At 35.0% G+C, this 24,400-nt stretch overlaps 1 protein-coding gene across 1 annotated transcript in view; it reads right to left on the bottom strand.

Annotated features, from left to right (window-relative positions):
- Pmm2 (phosphomannomutase) overlaps positions 1 to 24,400 on the bottom strand; it is a 246,831-nt gene that overhangs the window by 50,825 nt on the left and 171,606 nt on the right. Inside the window, exon 5 of the mRNA XM_090397842.1 lies at positions 22,439 to 22,538. Within this exon, the coding sequence (XP_090253968.1) occupies positions 22,439 to 22,538 (100 nt within the window). The remainder of the gene's footprint in view (positions 1 to 22,438; positions 22,539 to 24,400) is intronic.

Below are 24,400 nucleotides of genomic sequence, written 5' to 3'. Positions count from 1 at the left end.
CTCCTTGTCTTAGTATCTCCCATAATGCAAAGCACATTTCCTTGCAGACATATATAATGCTATGCATTAAGGGAAGGGTCACTACACAGACCAGTTTTGATCTTTATTGAGGTCTAGTCAGTGGGAGCCAGACCCAGAGGTGGTGATACTAAGGCAGAAGCAATGGAGAAGTTGTATTTACCTATACGAGTTGCCAAAGGTATCTCAGCTTATTATTCAATTACTCTAGATTTAGAGAAAGATGTTGGAAGTTTTTTCCCACTTGGTTAGATTATAATAAATTTAGTTAATCCTTTATCCAAGTGTAAGCAAACAAAGTTTGCGCCTGAAATATCTTCAGAACTGAGGAAACTCGTGGTAAAGGTGGACAAAGCTCTCATCACTCCATGTCTTAGTATAATGGAAAGCACATCTCCTTGCAGACATGTATAATGCTAGACATTAAGGGAAGGGTCACTACCCAGACCGGTTTCTACCTCAATAAAGGTGGAAACAGGTCTGCGGCAGTTTCGGAGCAAACTTTGTTTGCTTACACTTGGATAAAGCATTAAACTAAATTTATTATTAAGTTACTGAGTAAACTAGGGCTAGAGTAAATATAAATGATATTTTTTCTAATTCTTGAAGAAATTATTTATCGTGTTTACATTAAGTGAATTTGATGATTTTTTAAAACATCACATGAAAATGTATGCCAACTGTGGTTTTGGCAGATCAAATTATCTTTCTTACCACACTTGTGATGAATTCATAGCATTAATAGCTAATAAAACAAGAGAAATATTAATATCAGAAATTAAGGAAGCTGCTTATTTTTCAATAATACTCAATTCAACGGCAGACATTGCCCCATAATGATCAACTAGCTATTATATTTAGGTGCATTACTGCAAATTCTGACATTAGAGAAACATTTTTTGGGTTCATCAGTATTGCACAACATGATTAATTATGTCTAGAAGAGGTAGTATTAAAAAAATTAGAAGAATTATCTTTGGAGATAAAAATGTGCAGAAGGCAAAGCTATGATAATGCTGCCAATATGAAAGGTATCTATACAGGTTCACAAGCTAGGCTAAAAAGACAGTCCCTCTGCACATTATATATCATGCTGTAATCATTCCTTAAATTTAATTGGCAACAATGGTGTGGAATCTTGTCTGGAAGCAGTACAAGATTTTTGTTTTATTCAAAATGTATATAATTACTTTTCATCTTCAACAAGAAGATGGAGTATATTCCTTAAACATTTAGAAAAATAAATCTTTAATAGTTAAAAGACTAAGTGAAACGAGGTGGTCCGCAACAGCTGATGCTACATTGGCTTTGAAATGTGGATATAAACAAATTAAAAAGGCATTACCTGAACTATCCATTTCTCCTCATGAAAAACCGATTTTTAAATTAGAGAGCTCATCACTGGCTGAACATTTTGACAATTCAGAAACAGCAATTTTAAACAACAAATGAATGCTCGTCTGATAGTGAAGAGAGATAATGTGAAAGAGCAACAAGCAAGTGGTAAGAAAGTTATGAAAAAGCAGGTGAATGATCTGAGTAACATGAAATGACACGAGTATTACAAGTGTACCAAAAGTTAGCAACAGCGAATGAGCTACAAATGTGGTGAATGGCACATTGTTATGACACATGTAACAGTAATTTTTCTGTTTTGGCCAGCCAAATACCAAGTCTTTCTGTTGATTCAGCCAAAGCTAAATATTTGAAAAACATGCTGAATTAGCCAAATGCTTAAGCAAAACCAAATATTCTGCACATCGCTATTATTAATAATCCAGTATTCTTGAAACGCAAGTCCCTTGCAACACATGCTGCTTAAGACAATTCCTCAATAATTCTAGTAATTCTCTTCATTGCTGTGCATGCTTTCGCTCCCACCCGTCTATATCCACATAGTTGAAATCACCATTAACAGCAATCCTTGTGTTCATAAGGTTTCCATCTATGCAAATCATAGTGTTCTTCAGATGATTCAGGTCTGCAGCAGCAGCACTCATATATATAATTTGTCCTGGTAACCTAATCTTATTACAAACAGCCTCGAACCCATTGTCTATATTACTCATGCTATCACCACCATTTGAGATTTTTCTTCTGGTTGATTTCATTCCTTTGCAATCATTAGCAATACTTCCTTCCCACCCTTCCTATCCTATATATCCTCCCTGAATAATGGGACCAATCATATGCTGTTCCTGTAAGGATCCCCTTCTGTTAACCAGGTCTCACTAATGTTAATAATTTTTGCTATTTTTGCACATTTATCTTAAGAATGCCCTTACTTTATTGTTGATACTTCTGATATTGCTGAACATATGTAATAGCTACCAGACCAACAGGTACTGAAGTAAATCTTGAAACCTGGCAAGTTCCAAGAAACTGTGTCTGTTGATTCCTTAACAAAATCCCCACTCCCCTCTCCATTACTCCTGCCATATTATCCCTACCATACTATCATTCTCTTACTCTTTCACTTTGTCATTGTAACCAAAATTTCATCCCACCACCACCTTATTTCACACTTTCAAGCTCTTCTGAAATCATCCTGACACATTTGGTTTCCCTGAATATTTATATTCATGCTTTAGGTCAGTGGTGGCAAACCTTTTTATGTGTGCATGCCAAAAGTTTACATATTGAGTTGCTGACATGCCGGCGTGTGTCAAAAATTTACAAATCAAGTTGATGACGTGTCGGGCAGTTTTTAGTAGGGGAAAAATTAATAGAAAATCTGGAAAGACTTTTATTGGGATTATATTGATCAAGTGCATATAATAAACAACTAAGTGATACCAACTAGTTTCACCAACTAAGGTTTTTTTTTTTAATAGAAAATCTATTAATTAATTTATAATAATATATAATATGTATATTATTTCTGGGAAAACTCCCATGTTAATAATAATAATTTATAATATTATTCAGTGTAAAACTGATTATTAAATAAATTTTAATGTTGGTTTGAAAAAAAAAAAAAAAAACGGTAGTGAGAAAAATATTTATGCATTGTAACTCACCATAGAAGTCAGCTGAGTAGGGGAAGCTCAACTTGTCGGCAAAATGCTTACCATATTTACTCGAATATAACTTGCCCTTGCGTATAACGCGCACCCTGATTTTACTTGACAAAAAAAAGACATCAAAAAGTTTTGCATATTATCTCACATACGAAAAATGTTTAAATATGTTCACCTCGAGGCGAACATATGCGAATATAAGTGACCCCCCCCCCTTGGTTAAAAACACGCCCTCCCCAAAGTCATTATACTGCAAATACAAGAAAAACAAGTGTAGTTTTATTGAATCCCTGAATTAGGTAAAGAGGATTTTTGCAGTCTGTGTAACATATTTATCAACAAATAGTGTGATTCATTAGTTAGCACAGTTTTTATTCCAGCTGTCTCTAATTGCACTATTATTGTTCCCTCCCACAGACACTATGCTGTACAGATTCAAGTCAACAACTATGTTTCAGTGCAACCATATGTTGCACTGAAACACAGTATCTAACTAAAACCTATTGTCTAATTTTTCAATTACATGAAATGAGTGTTTGTTTTATTGCATTTGAAATTCTTGATGTCATTATGACAGATCCCAAAGACTAACTTCAAATAAAATTCTACCACAAATTGAAACATGCCATCTAATTACGGTGACCATACATCCTTTATTTAAGAGGACAGTCCTTTATTTCACTGCTCTGTCCTTTAGATTTTTTTTTTTTTCTAAAATGGCCATTTTGTCCTTTATTTTGTGAACTGAAATAGCAAATTGGATATTAATACCAACATATTTAAAGATGCAATTCATAAATTTTACCAAACCTGCATTGATTATTTAAATAACTCGGACAGCTGTTTCGTGGAAATGGATGTATTTGAATGGGTCCTACTACGAGAAATTCCTCTGCGGACGAACATTGCAGAAAGTGTTTTGTTCATTTCCAGTCACTGGTACTTAAATATAAATAATGGTGAACTATTTGATGAAGTTTCGCGAATTAAAGTTATGTCACCAGTAAAAAGATCGAAGAATGGCAACAAAATGACGTGGTAGGGTTGAATATTTTAATATTTCACAGATAAACATGTATCTTTTAAAAACATTTTAAAAATCACAGAGACATTGATTTGCTTATGTTTCCCTGGATCTAATGTCCCCCAATGAACAAGTATTTTCATTAGTGAAAAATATGTGGACCAGTGGAAAAAAAAAAAAAACAATTAAAAATCAAAACATTGAAAGTATGCATTTATACCAAATGGAACTTTGACATGAATTGAATACAGTTTTATGATTTAAAACACAAACCTGATTTAATAAACAAACAAAGTTCATTCTTGTGTAAAATATCAAAATTAAATTTTTTAAAGTAATAATATGATTTTTTAAAATGCTATAAAGCTTTTTAGTGAAACAAATAAATGCAACCTGTTTTTTTTTAATATGTATTATGAAACAATTTCTGATTTGTCCTTTATTTTATCCAAAAAAATATGGTCACTGTAAATAAAATACATGTGAGTTCGCCTGCCGGCTCAATCCAAACAAGCAGGAATAAAATTCAACCAAGGGTTGACTCTTTGTGTGAGTTGAGCCCGCTGGTAACGAGAAATTCTGTCGGAATGATAAACGACACCCCGTCATGAATGTATTAAAACTAGGAAATTTATAGTGAATGTTGTTATGACAGTTTCAGATATTATGGAATTCGGTTAAAGAGAATTAGCATTTCAACTCAACACTTTTCGGTTGCCTATGTCTTTGGGTCACGTGATCTTTTGTTAATACCGCACCAATCATATGCACGTCTTCATAACTGCTCTCTCGTGTAAAACAAAATTAAAAAAAAAAAAAAAAAAAAAAAAAAATCAGCTAATGCCTTTTTATTCCCGTATACGGGGAGTAGACGAGGCCATTTAGCACTATCTAACTTTTGGAGACTGAGTGGGCAGTTCAATCTCCACTGGTACCAATCAGAGATAGATGGCCCAAGGCTACCACTAATTAAGCAGTACACAGTGAAAAGAGATAGCTGAAATGTGCTGCCATCTCGTGGTCCCAACCCTGACACAATATATTTAATGTCTGAAAATAATGTGGGTTCTACGGTCGATTTTCTTGAGTTTACAGGATGAAAAACCTGAGTTTCCGGGAGGAAAAACCCGCTTGCCCGTGCCAGAGACCGACTAACTCGGGAACCAGTCGAAAAAAGGCTTAGAAAAATTTCCTCTAGTCGCCGACTAGACTCGAAACCAAGTCTTCCTTCATGCGGCCAAGCGCCGTGGTGTGCAAGCGCCACATCCACTGAGCTACACAGGCTCTAAAACAAAATTTAACTTGTACATATTGTAATAATTAAAAAAAAAGCTGAATAATTTATAGGGGTATAAAAGGATATCACCTGTAAATTGTTGACGTGCCAGCAGAATTCTCGCACGGGCTGCCTCTGGCATGCGTGCCATAGGTTCGCCTTCTATGCTTTAGGTCATAGGTGGCCAAAAGCAGGCCTGCGGGCTGCATGCGGCCTGTAACATGATTTTATGTGGTCTGCGACAGGATAAAAACTATATTAAATTATATGTATTATCAATTTAGCTATTAGTTTCGACCGCTGATTTTCTGATTGATATACTAGTTATATTCATTATTTCTGATAATGGAAACAAGTTATATTCTCAACAAGTAATCAAAATTGCTTTAAAAAGATTACTCAATTTATAGAATTTATTGCTTCTGTGTGCGAATTGTAGATTTCTATGTACTCCAGAGTAACGCATCATTGAAAGTCACTTGCTCTGCTCTGGTTACAGTGATCAGTTTCAGAGACTCGGTTTCACAGTTAACAGTGTTATCGTTGCAGTTTGTGTCCCCTGGTCAGTTACTTCAGCCTTTGTGTATTATGGGTAAAAAACAAATTCTGTAAAGAAAACAGGTCATTTCAGGAGAAATGTGAAAATGAATTTCTGTTTATAAACAATAACGACAACAAACCACAGTGCCTTGTGTGTTTGCATGTATTGTCTGTCTGTGCACAAGGAATACACCCTCTGTCCAAAAAGAAACCGGACTTTTCGAAAATAGAAGAAACTAGTGGTGCCACTTGTTGTATCTTTTTTTCTTGTCGAAAGCAGCAACCTTCATTAGTATTGTGTCAACTATTTATAACATTTGTTTCATCAAAATCCGAGTTATAGTGACAAGAGTGACACTGTGTTTTGGCGAATGGTCAGAAAATGAGTTTCAAACAGAGAGCTGTGATTGACTATTGTGTTAAACTTGGTAAAGGTTTTACCGAAACGCATCAAATGCTTCAAAAAGCATACGGTGATGAATGCGTATCCCGTACTCAAGTTTACGAGTGGTTTAAGAGATTTCAAAGTGGTCGTGAGACGCTTGAGGACGACGAAAAGCCGGGCCATCCAAAAACTGGACTGAGCAAAGTTAACATCCAAAAAGTGCATGATTTCATCTAAGAAAATCCGAAATCGCCCGTGAGATTGATTCAAGTTGAATTGGGGATTCCAAAATCAACTGTGCACAACGTTTTGACCGAGAGTTTGGGCCTTTGTCAATTGAATTCGTGATTTGTTCCCCACGAGTTGACCGACGACCAAAAAATGTATTGTTTTGTACACTGCAAGGCATCAAAAATGCTCATAAGGACTCAAACCTCCTAGAAACAATCGTTACTGGTGATGAAACATGGTGTTTTGAGGATGAGCACGAAACAAACGGCAGTGTGCTGAGTGGAGACACCACCAGAAGAGTAGCATCCGAAAAAAAGTCGCTTGGAGAAGTCAAAAGTAAAGACAATGCTTATTTGTTTCTATGATTCCAAAAATTATCAACAAAGAATTTGTTCTGCCTGGCCAAACATTCAATGGTGAGTTTTATCTTGAAGGTTTGAAGCTATTGATAGTGAGAATCTGTCGTGTACGACATGAATATTGTGATGCAGCCAGCTGGTTATTTTTGCAAGATAATGCACCATCTCATCATTCGAACATTGTGAGACAGTTTTTGAGCAAAATCCAAGTTTGAGTGTTGGATCACTCGCCGTATTCACCTGATTTAGCACCCTGTGATTTCTCCCCCCCCCCCCCCCCGACTTCAATTGCCAATGAAAGAAAAGTGATATGACACTATTGAAAACGTTCAACCAGCAGTAACTACGACCCTCAACAGTATCCCAAAAACCGATATAAAAAACTCATTTAACGAATTAATTGACCATGCCAAACACTGAATTAAAGCTGAGGGAGAGTATATTGATTGAAATAAATGATTTGAATAATTAGAATTGGCCTGTGTTTTATTTTCTATCAAAAGTTCAGTTTCTTTTCAGACAAAGGGTGTATAACCTCAAACCACTACATACAGCACCATGCTCCTAAATACCAAGAATACATTGAACAAATACATACTAAAATTGTATGTAATTGGAAGAGAAAGATTAGTGCTCAGAAATCTATTTTTATGAAACCAACATCAATATAAAAAAGCTCACTTGGCATCGTTTGTTGTAAGCACAGAGATAACAAAAGCAAAAAAATCATTATCTGATGGTGAATTTGTAAAACACTGTTCTGTGAAAAATGCTGATTGAAAGCGAGTTTGAAAGCTTCCCACTATCAAAACAAACTGTAGAAAAAAAGTTATTAGATATATGAAGAGCCAAAGGCTTCAAGTTTCGCCGAATTGAAGCCTTTGGCTCTTCATATATCTAATAATTTATTAGGACACCTCTCGGCAATACTCATGGAAGCGTTGTAAGTTCTGTTCGCTACAAACTTGATATTAACTAGATCTACCTACTCACTGATGAGACCTCAATAAAGGTTAAAACCTGTCTGGGTAATGACCTTCTCTCATAATGTAGAACAGTAATACAGCTCCTAGGAGCTAAGTTCACATTATAGGTAAATATCAAGAATAGTGATTGGAGCTTGCTCCACCTTAGACATAAGTTGCCTCAGCTTGCACTACCTTAAGAGTCAGTTGCTGCAGCATCCAGGTATTTGCTTACGCTTGGAATCGCCGAACTTTATATAGTTTCTACTATATTCGGCATGAAACTCTTTGAGTTTCTTATTCGGCTAAGAAACAATATGGGATGTAATATCCCTTAACTTAAACATGTAGAAAAAAGAGTCGAGGAAATAGGTTCTCACATATTAAATAAATTAAAAGGTGTTATTACAGATTCAGCTTACTTCGCACTGGCTCTGGATGAATCAACTGACATAACAGATACAGCTCAACTTCTAATTTTCATTAAAACTGTTTCCAAAGACTTTGTTATTAATGTAGAGCTACTAGCATTACAGTCATTGAATAACACAGCCAAAGGTCAAGAGACATTTATGATGCAGTTATGAAGGTTGTAAATAGTACTGGTGACATCAATGACATTGTGACAGATGGCGCCAAATCAATGTGTGGTACTCAAACAGGCTTAGTTGGCTTACTAAGGAAGGCTGGAATCAATTGCCCTGTATTGCACTGCATTATACATCAGGAGGCTCTGTGTGGTAAAATTCTGGAGATAGAGAATGTTATGAAAACTGTAATGAAGTGTGTGAATCTATTTAAGGGGGGAAATCGGGCCTTGACACACCGTGAGTTTCTTTTCTAACAGAAATGGAGCCAGAATATGATGATTTAGTGTTGTACACAGAAGTACGTTGGCTAAGCAGAGGGAACTGTTTGAAATGGTTTTCTGCTTTGAGAAAGAAAATAAAACAGTTTTTAGAGGAACACGAGAAGACAAACAAAGAACTAATCACAAACTATGTGATCCTCATTTTTAACAGCTTACTCGCCTTTCTAACAGACATCATACACCACATGAATGAACTCAACGTGAAGTTAGAGGGACATAACCAAACAATCTCAGATTTAGTTGGACACCTGGATGGGTTCTTAAGTCGACTGAAGGTTTTTTAAATTCATCCCAGTCAGAGGAAACTTGGTACATTTCCCTTCCTGCAGGGAGTTGATGGAGGAGAGCCATGACATGGACTTCAAGTTTTCTGTGCCTATGCTAGACCAAGTTTTGGAGCAATTCAGTAAGCGATTTTCTGGCTTCAGTGACATGCAGCCATAACTGACATTATTTAACAACCCAATGAAATGCAACATTTCAGAGCAGCATGACACTATTCAATTGGAGTTGTGACCTTCAAAGTTACCCCTTTTTCGAGTGAAGGGTGGAGATAGGCATTGACTTTTGGAAACTGGTACCAAGGGGAAAATATCCTGCATTGAGCGATTTCAGCTTTGAGAATTGCATCTATGTTTGGAAGCACATACATATGTGAATGCAGTTTCTCAACTATGAGGGCGGTTAAATCGTCACAAAGAAGCCGACTGACTGATGACCACCTTCAGGATTTGTTACGAATATCGTAATCATAGTTGAAAATTGACTTTGATGAACTTGTTGGCACACATGACCGTTCAGTGTTCTCATTAAGTTGTGTTACATGTAAAAAGAACAGAAATATGTAATTAAATTTAATTTAATGACATATTTAAATCAAGTATTTTATATTGTTCTCCCAGCAGTAAAATTATTTAACAAATATAGCAATTCAATACATATAACTATTGCCTTGAAAAAATGTGGAATTTATTTTTATTTAAGTTCTGTCTAAAAGTTGTGTGCAGCCCACTCTACTACTCATCATATATTGGCCCTTGTATAGAATGAAGTTATCCATGACTGCTTTAGGTCAAGAACAACTACTTAACACCATATACATTTATAAGTGCAATCCATCTTGCAAATAAAAATTCTTCCCATCATCAAAATTGCAATATTCTTAATAATGACTTCAAACTGCGTATTTTTTTCAGAAGCTATTTTTATTTTATTCAACTAGCTGATGGCTAGACAAACATTAAGAAATTTCAAATAGAAAATTCAGACATGAAAACTGGAAAAGAATCAAATATTTTAAATATGGCACATTTTTCTTCACTGGAAAGAAGCACAGCCTTTTTTCAAGAAAAAAGTGGTATAAGATGTTTTTTTATTTTAGCAAATATTAGTAATTGTAGTAATTATTATTTGCAATACTTTATTTCTATGTATCTGAGTGTATTTGTTTGTGTGCAAATTTTATTATGCAATATTGTTTGAAAGGTGTTTTACATGTCACCAATGCATATGAGAAAAATGGCAGCCAAGGATTCCTTGGCTGCCATTTTTCTCATTCACTAGATTTAAAATGAGAGATTTCTTATAATGTAGTGTGCATGTTCAATGCACTCATTGCAAGATGGTATAAAAGAGAATTTGCAGATAGCTTTCGGTATTGAGACCATGTTTTAAAATAAATAATGAATTTAAGAAAATATAACTCTACAGTAGGAGGCAGGCTTTAGGAGAAGTTGAGGAACTAGAGACCAGATAGCAAATATGGGATGGATAATGGAAAGAACAAAAGAATTTCAGAAGGTAATATTCATCTGACTCATTGATTATAAGAAAGCTTTTGATTGCATGGATCACAACAGACTGTGGATTATAATGAGATCAATGGGAATATTATTGTTATTACATGATACTTCCAGGGAGTCCAATGACTTATCGAGGGAGGATACCTAATCTACAACTCTGTCTCCGCCACTCATTTCACCAACTACAACGAATTGCCACTGCAATCATCATCTACACCAATGCCATCTACTGCCCCCCACCACCACTAGTAATTTCACAGACAATCATGAACATCCATGCCAAAGGCAGGATTCGAACCCGCAACCTTTTGGCTGGAGAGCAGATACGTTAAACACTCAGCCAATCAGGCTGGCATAGAATACTTGAGCATCTCATTCTTTTGATAAGAGAGCTATATGACAAACAAGAAGCTTCAGTAAAAACAGACAGTGCATGAATGGAAAAAGGGTGCAACAGGGTTGTATACTGTCGCCCTATCTTTTTTAATATTTATAGTGAATATACAGAGTCCACCAGAAAATGTATACACACTTTAACATCACCTATGGAGTTTTTTTGAAGTTGGATCAAACTATGGTAGCAATGTTTCGTACAATGTTCTCTCAAAAGATGTCATTACTCACATGAATACTAGCATCAACATGTGACATGTATGACAGTAAACAAAATGGACAAAGCACGATTGTCGTTCAAAGAATGCAAGACCATTTTAAAGTGGTATTTCAAATTTGAGAATGTTGTTGAAGTTCAATGACAATAAAGGCATGAGTTTGCAACACAACCTCCAACATGCCGGACAACTGCATGTATTCGTGATAAGTTTGAGACCCATGGTTCCACGCGTGATGTGCACAAGGAAAGATCCGGGAGGCCTCGCACAGCAACAAGTCCTGCATCCTCAGCTGTGGTGTTGAAACAGTTTATACGTTTGCCACAGAAATCTACCACACAATGTACACGTGAGACAGGAGTTAGCAGTGTAAGCATATGCTGCATTCTTATGGGAATGATCAATTTCTCTTCCAACAAGCTGGCACACCACCACCATCGAGATGTGAGAACTTACCTCGATGACAGTTTGCAGGGACAATGGGTAGGATAAAGAGGTGGAGTTGAGTTCCTCCCATGTTCTCCTGATTTAACACCCTTGGACTTCTACCTATGGGGAACTCTAAAGGATGTAGTGTATCATAGAACACCAGTTACACTGGTGGCCCTTCGGAAAGAAATTGAAATGGCATGCGCAGAAATGCCACTTTGACCAACATTGTCAAAGCAGTAGTTCACTGTAATAATAAGTGTCTGAACTCTAATAGTAAACACTTTGAGCACCTTGTGTAATTGTGGAAGTCAAAGGTAACTTGTATTCATTCCTTGATATCTGTATAAATTTAGTATTAATTTTTATACAGGTTTTTCTTTTGCTGAAGTGTGTATACATTTTTTTGATGGACTCTGTATTATGAAAATGGCTAACTTAGACAAAGACCCAGCTGGAATGAAGAATGGTGACAGAAAAATAATTTATGATGTAACCCTCATAACAGAAACTAAGGATGATCAGGAGTGGTTGATTCTATTGATTAAGAGGGGAAAGTAACAAAGCCAGGATTAATTTAAAAATCAGCAAAACATAAGTGATGGCTTCAGGCAAGTTAGATGAATTTATAATAGAGGGAGATAAAAATTGTTGGAAGTTATGATTTACTGGGGTCCAGAATCCGAAATAATGTAAATGTGAAGATGAAATTGAAAGGATAGGCATGGGAAAAGAAGCCGTGTTGTACCTGACAAAAATTAATATAAGATAGAGATGTAAGGCCACGATAGTTAGAATTTTCAAAGCAACAGTATTTCCAGTAGTGATGTATGGATGTGAAAGCTGGATTGTCATGATTAAAGACAAAAAGCAAATTGATTCATTTGAATTATGGGTGTGGAGGAGACTATTAAGAATCCCACTGACTTAAAAAAAAAATGACCAATAAGGTTTTAGAGAGTATACAGACAGAATGCTCCTTGGAGGCAATGATTGCTAAACAGAAGTAGATATACTTTGGACATATATGAGCAGATGAATCATTGGAAAAGGTAGTTATGTCAGGGAATATTGAGGGCATGGGAAGAAGAGGAAGACAGCAAAAGATTTGGATGAACAACACAAAAGAACTTACAACTAGTGAAAGAAAGGACAAGAGGCTGAGTGGGATGGAAAGCATTTGTTCAAAAGATCACAAAGTGTCTAAAATGACTGGATGGCACATAACAACAAACCTTAAAAGTTTTGTAATCATCAGACTTAGATCATCAGGGGTATTAGGCAAAAGTTGTACAGAAAAGAGACTAGAAACAATTACACATTAAATGTTATCAGAATTTCACAATTCATACATATAAATAACTAACCAGAATAAAAATGTTAAATTAATTACTGTACTAGTTGCTGCTGTCACATTCTGCAGCATCGTGCATATCATATCCTAGGTCTGCAGTAGTTAGATTTTTAATGAAAGCAGATCAAACTTGGTGTAGAATTAAATCTTGATTTTTGTTGCATTGTGTGGGGATTCACAGCATTTCAGAGGCTTCCTTGAACTTTCTTGTAAAGCAATTATGATTGATACAAGGCATTTTTGTTTGTCACCAAACCACTTGGTGACTTGTGGTAGTTGTATGGGATGCCAAACCTGATTTATGCTGTCTTCTTTTTTTGACGTCTCTTACATTTTCAGACATGCAGATCTTCCCTGACCTTTCATTTAGTGTTACACGGCGATAAGCATTCATTTTAGAAATTATGGACTTTACAACCATGTTATAAATAACTATTTTAATTTCCCGACGTTTTGACCCTCATATTGATTTGATCAGGTTGATCGAATCATTGTCTCTTTAGCATACTGTGCAAAATGTAACTCAGCTTGGCCTTGTATATTTGTGTATACTCCAGATGACCTTAATATGAAGATCGAAATATCGGGAAATTAAAATAGTTATTTATAACACGGCTGTAAAGTCCATAATTTCTAAAATGAATTCCCTGACCTTTCCATTTGGCCTACATAGTAAATGCCATAAGAGTAATGAATGTCATAAACACCAGGTTTTTTCATGGTTTTGGTGGATATAAGAATCTGGAGATTTTATGCAATGGTAAAAAAGCATTTTAATGTTGTACTCACAGAGTAACTTTGCCACTTTATCTGTAAGGTATCGTAATTTCATTCTTAAAATCTTGTTTAAATACAGGAGTTGTAGGAGGTGTATTAAGAATTTTGTTGATCATCTTGATTGTTATTTGTAGGGTGAGGTTATGCCTCAGGTGGTGTAGTTCATTCCTATTAACTGACATACTGGACATTTTGTATACTCCATTTAAATTTTTTAATCATGCTATTCTTTTATAATGGATGATGGTGTGAAGCAGCATGTCAAAATCTTCCAGTTGTAGTAGGTTTTCTGTGTACTGAAAAGGATAATCTTTTTTCTAAATAAATTAAGAATAAAAAAGATTATCCTTTTTTAACTGCTGAACTTTCCTTCACTGTGAAATGGAACTTTATCACCATTTCAAGTATAACAGTGAAACCAGTAATGGCTGATTGAGGTGAAAGTTGCTCTACTCTATTTCCAAACATACAAAGAGTGAAAAGAATGTTAATGGACAGCTCTACATTCGGGTGTTCAGAGGAAAGAAGAATAGAACACAGCAGGAGAACTGTGAAGTTCTCCTGCTGTGTTCAATGTATGAAGATTACACAGAAATTAGGAGTAAGAAATGGAAGACAGAGGAAATCCTTTGAAAAAGATAAGCAAAATTTATTGTGTTATTAATCCATAGGATTTATTCAATTAAAACTAGAAGGAATTTTAATGTGCTCAGTAAAGTTTAGTAAGGATTCTCAATCTGAAAGATTTAAACCTATTGATATTTTTTTTGCATTTTAGTGGTTTCTTCAATGAAATATGTTGGGACTTTCACATAGAAAGTAAATTCAAAAGTGAGGAAACTGTTTATATAAAATGCTCAGTGTTCTATGATTTTGGATGCAAGAAGAATTTGGCTGACTTATTTTGCTGTCACATAAGCAGTTTTTTTTTTGTTTGTTTTGTTAGTTTTCTCCAGTATGAATTCAAGAAAGAATAAGTTCAGTACAAGAAAAGAAATTAAAGTTCTAGATGTTTTGTCCATCAAGGATAATACGTGTCAAATTATGTAAACTGAGAGGAAGTTGTGGAGATAAGGTGTTTTTGTTATTCATGTAATTCGAAGTTATGATCTAAAGAATATATTGGTGCTTGCATAGTTAAGTTAGTTTTTTTTTTATTTTTTATTTATTTTTTATAGGTTTAGGTTGTTGTAGGTTGTATGTGTATGTATATATATATATATGTTAAAGATACAAGCTAGGTTTTTAATCCTTTTTCTCAAGTAAGCAAACAGACAAGTAAGTCAAGTTTGCGACTGCACGTAGTGCAACACTAGTGTTGCACTACGTGCAGTCGCAAACTTGACTATAATACATACATACATACATACATATATATATATATATATATATATATATATATATATATATATATATGTTAAAGATATAAGCTAGGTTTTTAATCCTTTTTCCAAAGTAAGCAAACAGACAAGTAAGTCAAGTTTGCGGCTGCATGTAGTGCAACCCTAGTGTTGCACTACATGCAGCCGCAAACTTGACTTACTTGGGAAAAAGGATTAAAAACCTAGCTTATAAAATTGCTTGGTATCTTTAACATAATATATACCCAACTAAAGTATGTAGAAAGTAAAAATCTTTCTACATATATATATATTGGTGTTTATTTTGTAAATTCAAGATGTTTTTTTGGTTATAAGGTGTCTAACAATTCACCCTCTTAATAGGAAATTTAGAACACAAGATATATGTATGTGTATGATGATATCCTAGGATATGAATCTGTTGTACAAGGTCATTTTGTAAAGGTTTTTTTTTAAGTCAGAGTTAAGCCACTCAAAATGAAACAGATGAAAGTAGACTTCAGGTATCTCACACCTGTTAAATTGTGAATGAAACTATGTTGTGTAATTTATTTTTTTTCATTCACATTTAACATTACTTATTATGTATTAATCATGATTTGTATAAAAAATTATTTATTATTCCTTAATTTAGGATTACTATTTAAATATTTATTCTAAATTTAACCTACTATTAATTTATTAAGCAATAATATGTGCAGAATTTATAATAACTAAAATATATATATGATGTAACGAAAAGTATTATTATAATTAATTCTATATGCAATGAAAAAGCTGATTAAATAGCTCAAATATTCTGTTTATTCTTATTTGTGAAAATTTAATGTTATGTAATCACTCATGTAGTAGTAGAGCATTGTATTACATTAGCGAAATGTTTGCAATCATTTGTTGTCATGGAGACGCATGAAATAAACAAGCACGAGTCGAATAGAGCATGACCTTCGGACTGAAAGGAGAAAAAAGATATAAGATTTTTAATTAGAGAGGAGAGAGGAAGTTTTTGTGGAGCGGGAAGGAGGATAGGATACAAGCAAAGGAAGTGGAAGAAAATTATAAGTTCTCTAAGGGCAGAAATTCATGAGAATAGTGCTTAGAAGTGAGCCAAAACATAGTGAATCATATACTTAGCTGCAAGTGAAGTCAGCTGTGTTGTATAGGAAAATTAATGCCGTATCTGGATAAATAAAGAACTGGACATTCAATGAAAAATTCTGATTAGTTCCAGTTAGTCTAGGATTACGTCTTAATTCTATGTTGCCCTAAGAAGAATTATATTGAAATTAACTAGTTTGAGAAAAGTAAAGAAGGAAAGATATCAGTGCTTTATTGATGTGTTTTTTTTTGAGTAGTGAAGCGCAATTAACAGTAGTTCAGTTAAATCGTTGGAGAATTTTTATTAATGTGCTCCGCTAACGTAAATAAGTTAATTCATAAGTGTGCTCACAATTAATTGATGTATTGAAGATTGTATCTGGTAAGAGTAGTCATACTTATTTGTTATTCTAACATTAACATATCTTCGAAGTTCAAAGTCCGAAATAAGATTGCTTGGAATATTGTCTACCTTGATTAGTGCTTCCTGTGAATTTAAACATTAAGTACAGCTGATAGATATGTGGAGACTGATTTAATAAGAAGTTTCGTTTTATTAACTTGAGTCAAGAAAGCTTGTGATTTTGAAGCTGTGAATTGTATGCTAAACTTTAGAACATTGAATTGGCATGAATGACTTAGCAAGATGTATTAAGTTGATTGTATTATTTCATTTTAAAGCAGTATTCATGTATTTGTTATATATATCATATATTAAATGTTTTATTTTGTTGATCTAAATATTGTGTTTGCCTGAATTCCTTTTTATTGCACCATTCATAAATATTCGAATCTTGCAGGAACCCCAAGTGGAATAGTAATTAATTCGGCCTAAATAAACGAGGAGACTGCTAACTTAATTAAGAATTGATCCTACTATTTTCTATAGACTAATCTAAGAATAGGGTGGCGCAGTATAATTATAAATTTCCCTACTTTTGGATCGGTGATCAATTTGCAATTAGTTGTTTTATTGATAAGAGTGACTTGAACCAAGGTGGCAGATTTAGAACATAACATGAAAATAGAACGTCACGACACACCTGCCTTAGTGATTAACTCACATTTTATAACAGAATGAGAGCAGAATTAGATAAGGGATGGCTGCACCTGCTGGACTTTAAAGGCATTTGACAGAATATCACATGAAAAGCCATTAAAAAAAAGTTGGAGCAAATGGGAATGGATATAACTGGTAGCATAAATATGGGGTGGCTGAGAGACAAACACCAGAAGGTAGTATATGACAAACAGTGGAATGGAATCTAGGAGAAAGAGGGTGATAAGTGAAGTGCCTCAGGGTTTTGGTACTAGGACCACTACTCTTTAATCTGTATATAAAGATTTGGGAGGGGGGGGGTGATCTTCAGTTGTTTACTGACAATGCAAAACTGGGGTGGACAATAGTTAATAAAGGGGATATAGATATCCTGTAGGATGATTTAAGTAAACGGCCAATGTTGGAAAAGAACAATGGTTGGTCAATTTAATGTTGCAAAATATAAGGGTTATGTAATTTGGGTTGAAAACATTCTTCTTCTTCTGCAGCTTTTCTCACTTAAGTAGGGTTGCTGTTTGTGGTGAGCCTCCTCCACAACCTCCTGTATTAGGCTGTAGCCACATCCAAGTTCTTCATCCTCAAGTCCTCCTCCACCATCTCCCTCCATCTCTTCTCTGGCCATCCGCATTTCCTCCTCCCCTGCACATCCATCTGCATGACCTTTCTTCCTACATACTCTTCCTCCCTCCTCATCACATGACCAAACCATCTCAATCTTGCCTCCTGTATCTTTGCTCCCAAGTTCCTAACTTTCACTGTTCCCCTTACATAGTCATTTCTCAGATGATCCTTTCTGGTCACACCGCACATACACCTAAGCATTCTCATCTCCGCTACCTCCATTCTGCTGATGTTATTTTTCCTCAGGCCACAGTATCCATAGCATACGTCATAGCTGGTCTCACTACTGTCCTGTAGATTTTGCCTTTTAGATTGATCGGCATCCTCTTATCGCATAGCACTCCAGCCATCTCTCTCCTGTTCTTCCATCCTGCTTGTATCCTGCATCCCACTTCCTTCTCAGCCTCACCATCCTCTTTCATTGTGTAACCTAAGTATCTAAAGTCACTGACCTTCCTGATGACATCTCCTTCCGGCTCTAGATCTGTCTCCTGGTTGCCATCCACATTGCAACATATACTCTGTCTTACTTTTGCTCAGTCTCATACCTCTCCTCTTCCAGTACTTTCCTCCAACTTTCCAGTTTAGCTGTCACTTCTTCTCTTGATTCTGCACACAGCACGATGTCATCTGCATACAACATAGTCCAGGGTGCGTCTTCTTTGGGTTGAAAACATTACATTCTAGTTGTATATCACACTGACAGTACTCAAATGCAAAAAAATGATGAGGATAGGAATATGTAGGTAATCATAGAATACAAAAGTAAGCGAATTAGCTAAAAGGATTACTTGGATGTTGAAAAACACATTAACAAGCAAGTTTATGTTATCCCTCTTTATAAGGCTATGATTTGGCCATATTTTGAGTAGTGCACATATTTCAAATCTGTGCACAGCAGTGTGCAGATTTTATCACCTTGGTTTCTTGGCACTCTGGTGGTGTAGAGGATTCAGAGATGAGTGACCAAGGTGGCAAAAGGTCTGGGGAATGCTCCCTATGAAAATAAGTTGAAGGTGCCTGGATTGCAAAGTTTAGTTGATAGGCAGAAAGAAACTTATTAATTACGAAGGGAGCTCTGTAGGATTGACACAAAAGAAATTTCAATACATGATGAATGGAGGGTAAACTTAGGATCATCTCTGGAAGTTATGTAAGAATCTGGTTGGTAAGAGTGTGCAGAGTAGTTTACTTGGAGAGTGGTGAACGAATGATATGGATTGCCATAAGCAGTTGCGAGGGCCCGGACAGTGAAGGAGTTTAAGGATAGATATGATAGGTAATGTGTGTGTATATAAAGGTTAGTGTAGTTCTTCTGCAATGTCTTCTGCCTCTGTAGAGATATCAATATAAATGACATTATAAATTATATAAATTTCCTTTATGTTTTTCTTATTTGATAATGTTCAAGGAAAACATACAGAAACACAAAGAAAAACTGAATTATACTAAATGAATTAACCTTTGATACAGTAAAAAAGTGCCTTAGAAGATATAAATATAAGATCTGATAATGTTGGAGTCTTGACAGGTAACAGATTGATTTGGAGGAAAATTGTAGATAGGAAGTTAGTAATGATGTAAATTTTACATGTAATACTAACATATCCTGTACACCCCTTGAGAGTACATGTCAGGAATTTGATGATGATTCTGAAGGACATATCCAGCCTGCGGTTCATCACAATTTTGGAGTAGTTCCCTTTAATGTAGCAATTACAAAATGGTAGTGACCCACAAGCTGGGTATGTCCTTCAGAAAGTTTGTATAATTCTTTTTTTTTTTTTTTTTTGAACCAAATTAGAAAAAACAAAGGAAATTTTAAAAATACAAACAGAAATTTTTTTTGCAGGTTCTTTACCATGAAATGATAACCTGGGTTGTAGGTAGTCATATGAAAACTTCTCTGAGCTATTTAATAGCAGCAATTTTGAATGCATTCCAAAGGTGACAAGACTGATAAGGTAGGAGTAAAATGGATGAATAAAGAGATTAATTGTGAAATCGAAGAAAGCACTAAAGAGGCAACACAGGATGAATGCTGGTAATAATCAGATGCATGAAGATTACAAAAGAGTAGGCCAGGAAAAGGTGACTAGGTTGGTAAAGGCAGCAAGAGTGATGAGAAAAAATTAGCCAATCAGGTTAAGAAAAATCCTAGTGAGTTCTATCAGCATGTGGCAAGTAGAAGAAAGAATGATGCTAGTTGATGACACTGGCAGGTTGGTAACTAATGCAAAGGATACAGCTGAAGTATTCAATGAGCAGTTTAACAGTGTAATTTATCCTTGAAGGCAACATCATAAGCTAGAGTGTGGAGGTTGAGGAGAGATTGATGGCAAATGAGCAGGAGATACAAGATGAATTAAGTAAACTTGATATTAATAAGGCAGTAGGAATTGAACAATATATCATCATGTGTCTTGATGGAATGCTCTAGAGAATTAACAGCCTGATTAACATGAGTCTTGCAACAGCATGGAGTCTCAAAGGAATGGAAGGTGGGAAAATTTGTTCCAATTCACAAGGGTGGGGGAATAAGACTGGGGCTACAAATTATAGGCCAATCTGTGTCTGGAGTTGTTGTTGTTGTTGTTGTTAAGGTGTTAGAAGATTGGTGAGGACTAGGATTTAGAAATGGCTGATAATAACAGTATTCTTCATGATGGTCAGTGTGAGTTTGCTAGGGGGAGGCTATGCCAATGAATCTGCATACATATTACAATAAGGTGACAAATTCACTGGATAAAGGAGAAGCATATACAGTGGTATACTTGAATTTTTGGAGGCCTTTGATAGACTGGCACAAGACATATGGTAGCTAAACTGAAACAGATGGGAATAGATAACAGACCATTTAATTGGATAGTTAATTGGCTGTCAGATAGGTATCAGTAGGCTGTGTATGGAGGAGTGGTATCCCAGAAAAGAAAGTCACTACTAGAGTGCCACAGAGATCTGTTTTGATATTATTATGTGACATTGGGACTGACTTATCTGGAAATGTGCTTTTGCTGATGATGCAAATTTGGGAAGAGCTATGAGAAATAGAGCAGATGTTGAGACATGGCAGGAGGTTCTGAATAGACTATGTGAGTGAGCAAATGAGTGGAGCTATCAGTTTAATGTTGCAAAGTGCAAGGTCCTGAAATTTGGTAGGTAAGGTTGGAATGCAGAGCATACAATTAATTGGGAAATTTTGAAGGAAGTGGAAGAAGTGAGAGATCTGAAAGTGTTGGTGGACAGAAACTTTAAGTTTTGGGGTCACGTTACTAAAATTGTAAGATCACAACAGATCATGGCATTAATGAGGACGACACTGATGTGCAGAAGCAAAGAGGTTATGGTTCCCTTGTATAAGGCCTTGATCAGACCACATACGGACTGCTTCAATATAGATATATAAGCTGACATACTTTGAAAAATTAAAGACAAAAACTTAAACTTATGTGAATAAATTTATCAGTTGTAAAATGTTCATCTAAGTATCACAGGCATCTTCAATACAATAATAAGAAAAGAATTGATTTCAAAACATGCCGTTACAGTGTCATAAGGACAACCAAAAGCCATCAGATCAGTTTAAGTTTAGTCAATATAGAAGGAATATGGCATCTTGACAAAACATAGTGTCCTAATGGACAAAAACTTTTACATAAAAGTAGATTTCTCATTGAGCAGTTAAACAAGCAGACCTGTGAGGCATTTCTACACCGACAGAACTTAAAAACAGATTGGATAGCCATCAGTTATTTCTGTATGGAAATATTATTATATCAATTTTATGCAAATATTTGATTGTTATCTTATTGTATTTTAATTATTTTTTAATAATTAGGAATTTACTGATCATCTGTTGTCCAACTGATGCTAGTGGTGCTTTTCAAAATTGATTCTTTTATTTTAATTTGTGTTCCATTATATTTTTGTATTGAAGGTGCCTATGATATTTAGAAGAAAATTTTACAACTAATAAATTTATTTCACGAAAGTTTTAGTTTCGTCTTTAAAATTTCAAAACATATGGACTAGTGTGTGCAGATTTAGTCTCCTGGTAAGGGGATGAGGTATTGTATTGGAGAAGGTACAGAGAATTTCCTAAGTCAGAGTCAGATTTATGGAATGTCAGACATGAGGGAATGTAAGTTGCAGAACTTTGTGAATAGAAGGAGAGGAGATATGGTTGAGACATATAAATTGGCAAGGGGTTGTTACCAGATTAATATGTGAAGGAGATTTTTTATATAGTAGAGAGAGACAAGGGTAGAAGTAGAGGCCATCTCTGGAAGCTGTATAAGGAGGATGTGAGCAGAGGAGTGAAAGTAGATTCTTTCCAAGTAAAGTGTGGTGACTGCAGAAACTGTGGATGGGTTTAAGGCATGGTTTAATGATTTTTTTTGCATGAGAGAGAGAGAGTGTGGTCCTCCTGCAGTGAGTCCTTGGACTCCATAGAGGTTACATGTTAATAATAATGATAATAATAATCTTCATGTTCAATTTTTCTATTTCTAAATTTCTTATGTGATATTATTTTAATTCTTTGATTTTACAAAGACACATATTACAAATTTATGTATTATCTACTGTGTTTACATGAAATGCAATATAGAATGTTACCTTATAACAGAAACATTACCTTATCATAAGAAGCAAACTGTTCTCTTTCTGCTTGTGAGCAGCTTCTTCCTACCGGACATACATTAATAAGTCCATTACGGAACTCAATGAAGTTACCTCTAATTGAAAGTAAAACACAATAATCAAAAGCCACACAAATAAAATGCTTATCTTTTATATCATAATATGAGGAAAAAAAGTAATTCAATTATGAATGCTATTCATCATTATATTCTCACCTATGTGAATTTTTTTTTTTTTTTAATTAAAGCAAGCAATACTTCGGATTATGGAGTAATGCTTTCTTTCTTCACTTTGGCAGACTGCACAACTAAATATGCTTTCTAGTGCAGTAGAAGTCTAGTATGGTCTGATCTGGAAGAATCTGTGCAATATGCACTTTTGTATTCTGCCACACACTTCTTACATCTAAATTAATTTCTCGCTTATCATGCTTTAAAGTTAGTGCTAAAAGCAATGGAACATGATGCTTTTATGCAACCTTTATAACTTCCTGTGAATATTCTGCTAACATTATAGATATCTTTTTTTTTCTTCTTTTTCTCATACTAAGACCAATGAAAGGTTACAAACTTACCTGCCTATCTGCTTTCTTTGTGAAGATACAAAAAAAGTTTGCATCTTATTTTTCACTACAATTACAATGAAGGGATATGCAGTGCACTGTCTATAAGAATAACCCAACTTTTAATTTATATATGTGGGATGAAAGTAATTAAGATGCAAGACAAAATACAAAATACCAGGCAGATAACACAGGCTAACTACAATTAAAAAAAAAAAAAAAAAAAAAAAAAGGATCTAAAATGAAGTATGGATAGCCAGCAAAGCGTCTAAGTAGATAAGTGAAGAACAAGAGGATAGCTATCTGTATAATACTTATAAAAACCATTAAGAAATATAAATCAATGTAATAATATTTAATATTTGTAATACACTTAATTTTTATTAGAATTTATATTACTGCATCACTAAATAGTGTCTTAAAGAAGAATAACTGTATTTACAAATAATGAATAATATGATAATTAATGCATGGGTAGGTGTGGCGAGGAAATCGTAACCAACAAGTGGCATGGTGGGACTGGCGATAGACCTAAAAAGTGGACTGTTGGGTTTATTTGCTAATGCTAGAAGCATAGGAAATAGGGAGATGAAATTGTGTCGCTGATAGAGTTTATCTGCCCCAAAAATTGAAGGAATAAGTGTAACATAGTTGGATGAGGATGATATTCTGACAGGAACAGAAATGGAGGGATACAATGTTTTTTTTATGAAAACAGAAAGGAAAAGAAAGAAGCAGGGGTGACATAATTTCCCTGCTGATAGCAGGGAAATTATGTCCATATAAGGTACAGATGCAAGAGGGGAATAGTGGTAATAGTTTTGAGGCAGTGAGGTGGAGGTTGACAGGAGGAGATATTTAGTTGGATGTTGTATAGGTCAGGGAATGCAGTAGATGATGAAAAAGAAATGTATAAGCAACATGGGTTAGTAAACAATTGAAGGGTAATCAATATGGGTGATTTTAATTATGCTAATATAGATTAGAATGAAGAGAGAATTTTTGGGATAAGAAAAATGAATTTCTTTAAGAGACAACTATGTCACATAGTATGTAAGGGACATCACACGTGTATTGAGAGTCTTAAATATAATCATTTTATTCAAAGATGCGATTGTGAGTGGGATGACACATTTACCCTGGCGACCCTCATAGTTGTTCTCACCTACTCGTGTCTTCTGTGTAGAAAGGATATGTGAAACTATAAGGCCTGTGATTACGAGAAGGTTAGGAGACATCATGGAATAAGGAGTTAAGAAGTATGAATGCTACTTCAGCACTGACCAAGTCATATTTCACATCAGTGAAATATGACTTAGTCAGTGCTGAAGTAGAATGTATTCTGAATTTGTTGTTTTTGTGCACCACAAAATACTGCACCACAGTAAAGGTTCC

The sequence above is a fragment of the Typopeltis vanoorti genome, chromosome 9 (assembly GCF_054136105.1).
Source record: "Typopeltis vanoorti isolate ZY-2024b chromosome 9, IOZ_Tvanoo_1.0, whole genome shotgun sequence".
Taxonomy (NCBI): Eukaryota; Metazoa; Arthropoda; class Arachnida; order Uropygi; family Thelyphonidae; genus Typopeltis; species Typopeltis vanoorti.
Note: the sequence above shows the minus strand (reverse complement) of the source record. Positions and strands in the feature narration are given on the sequence as shown.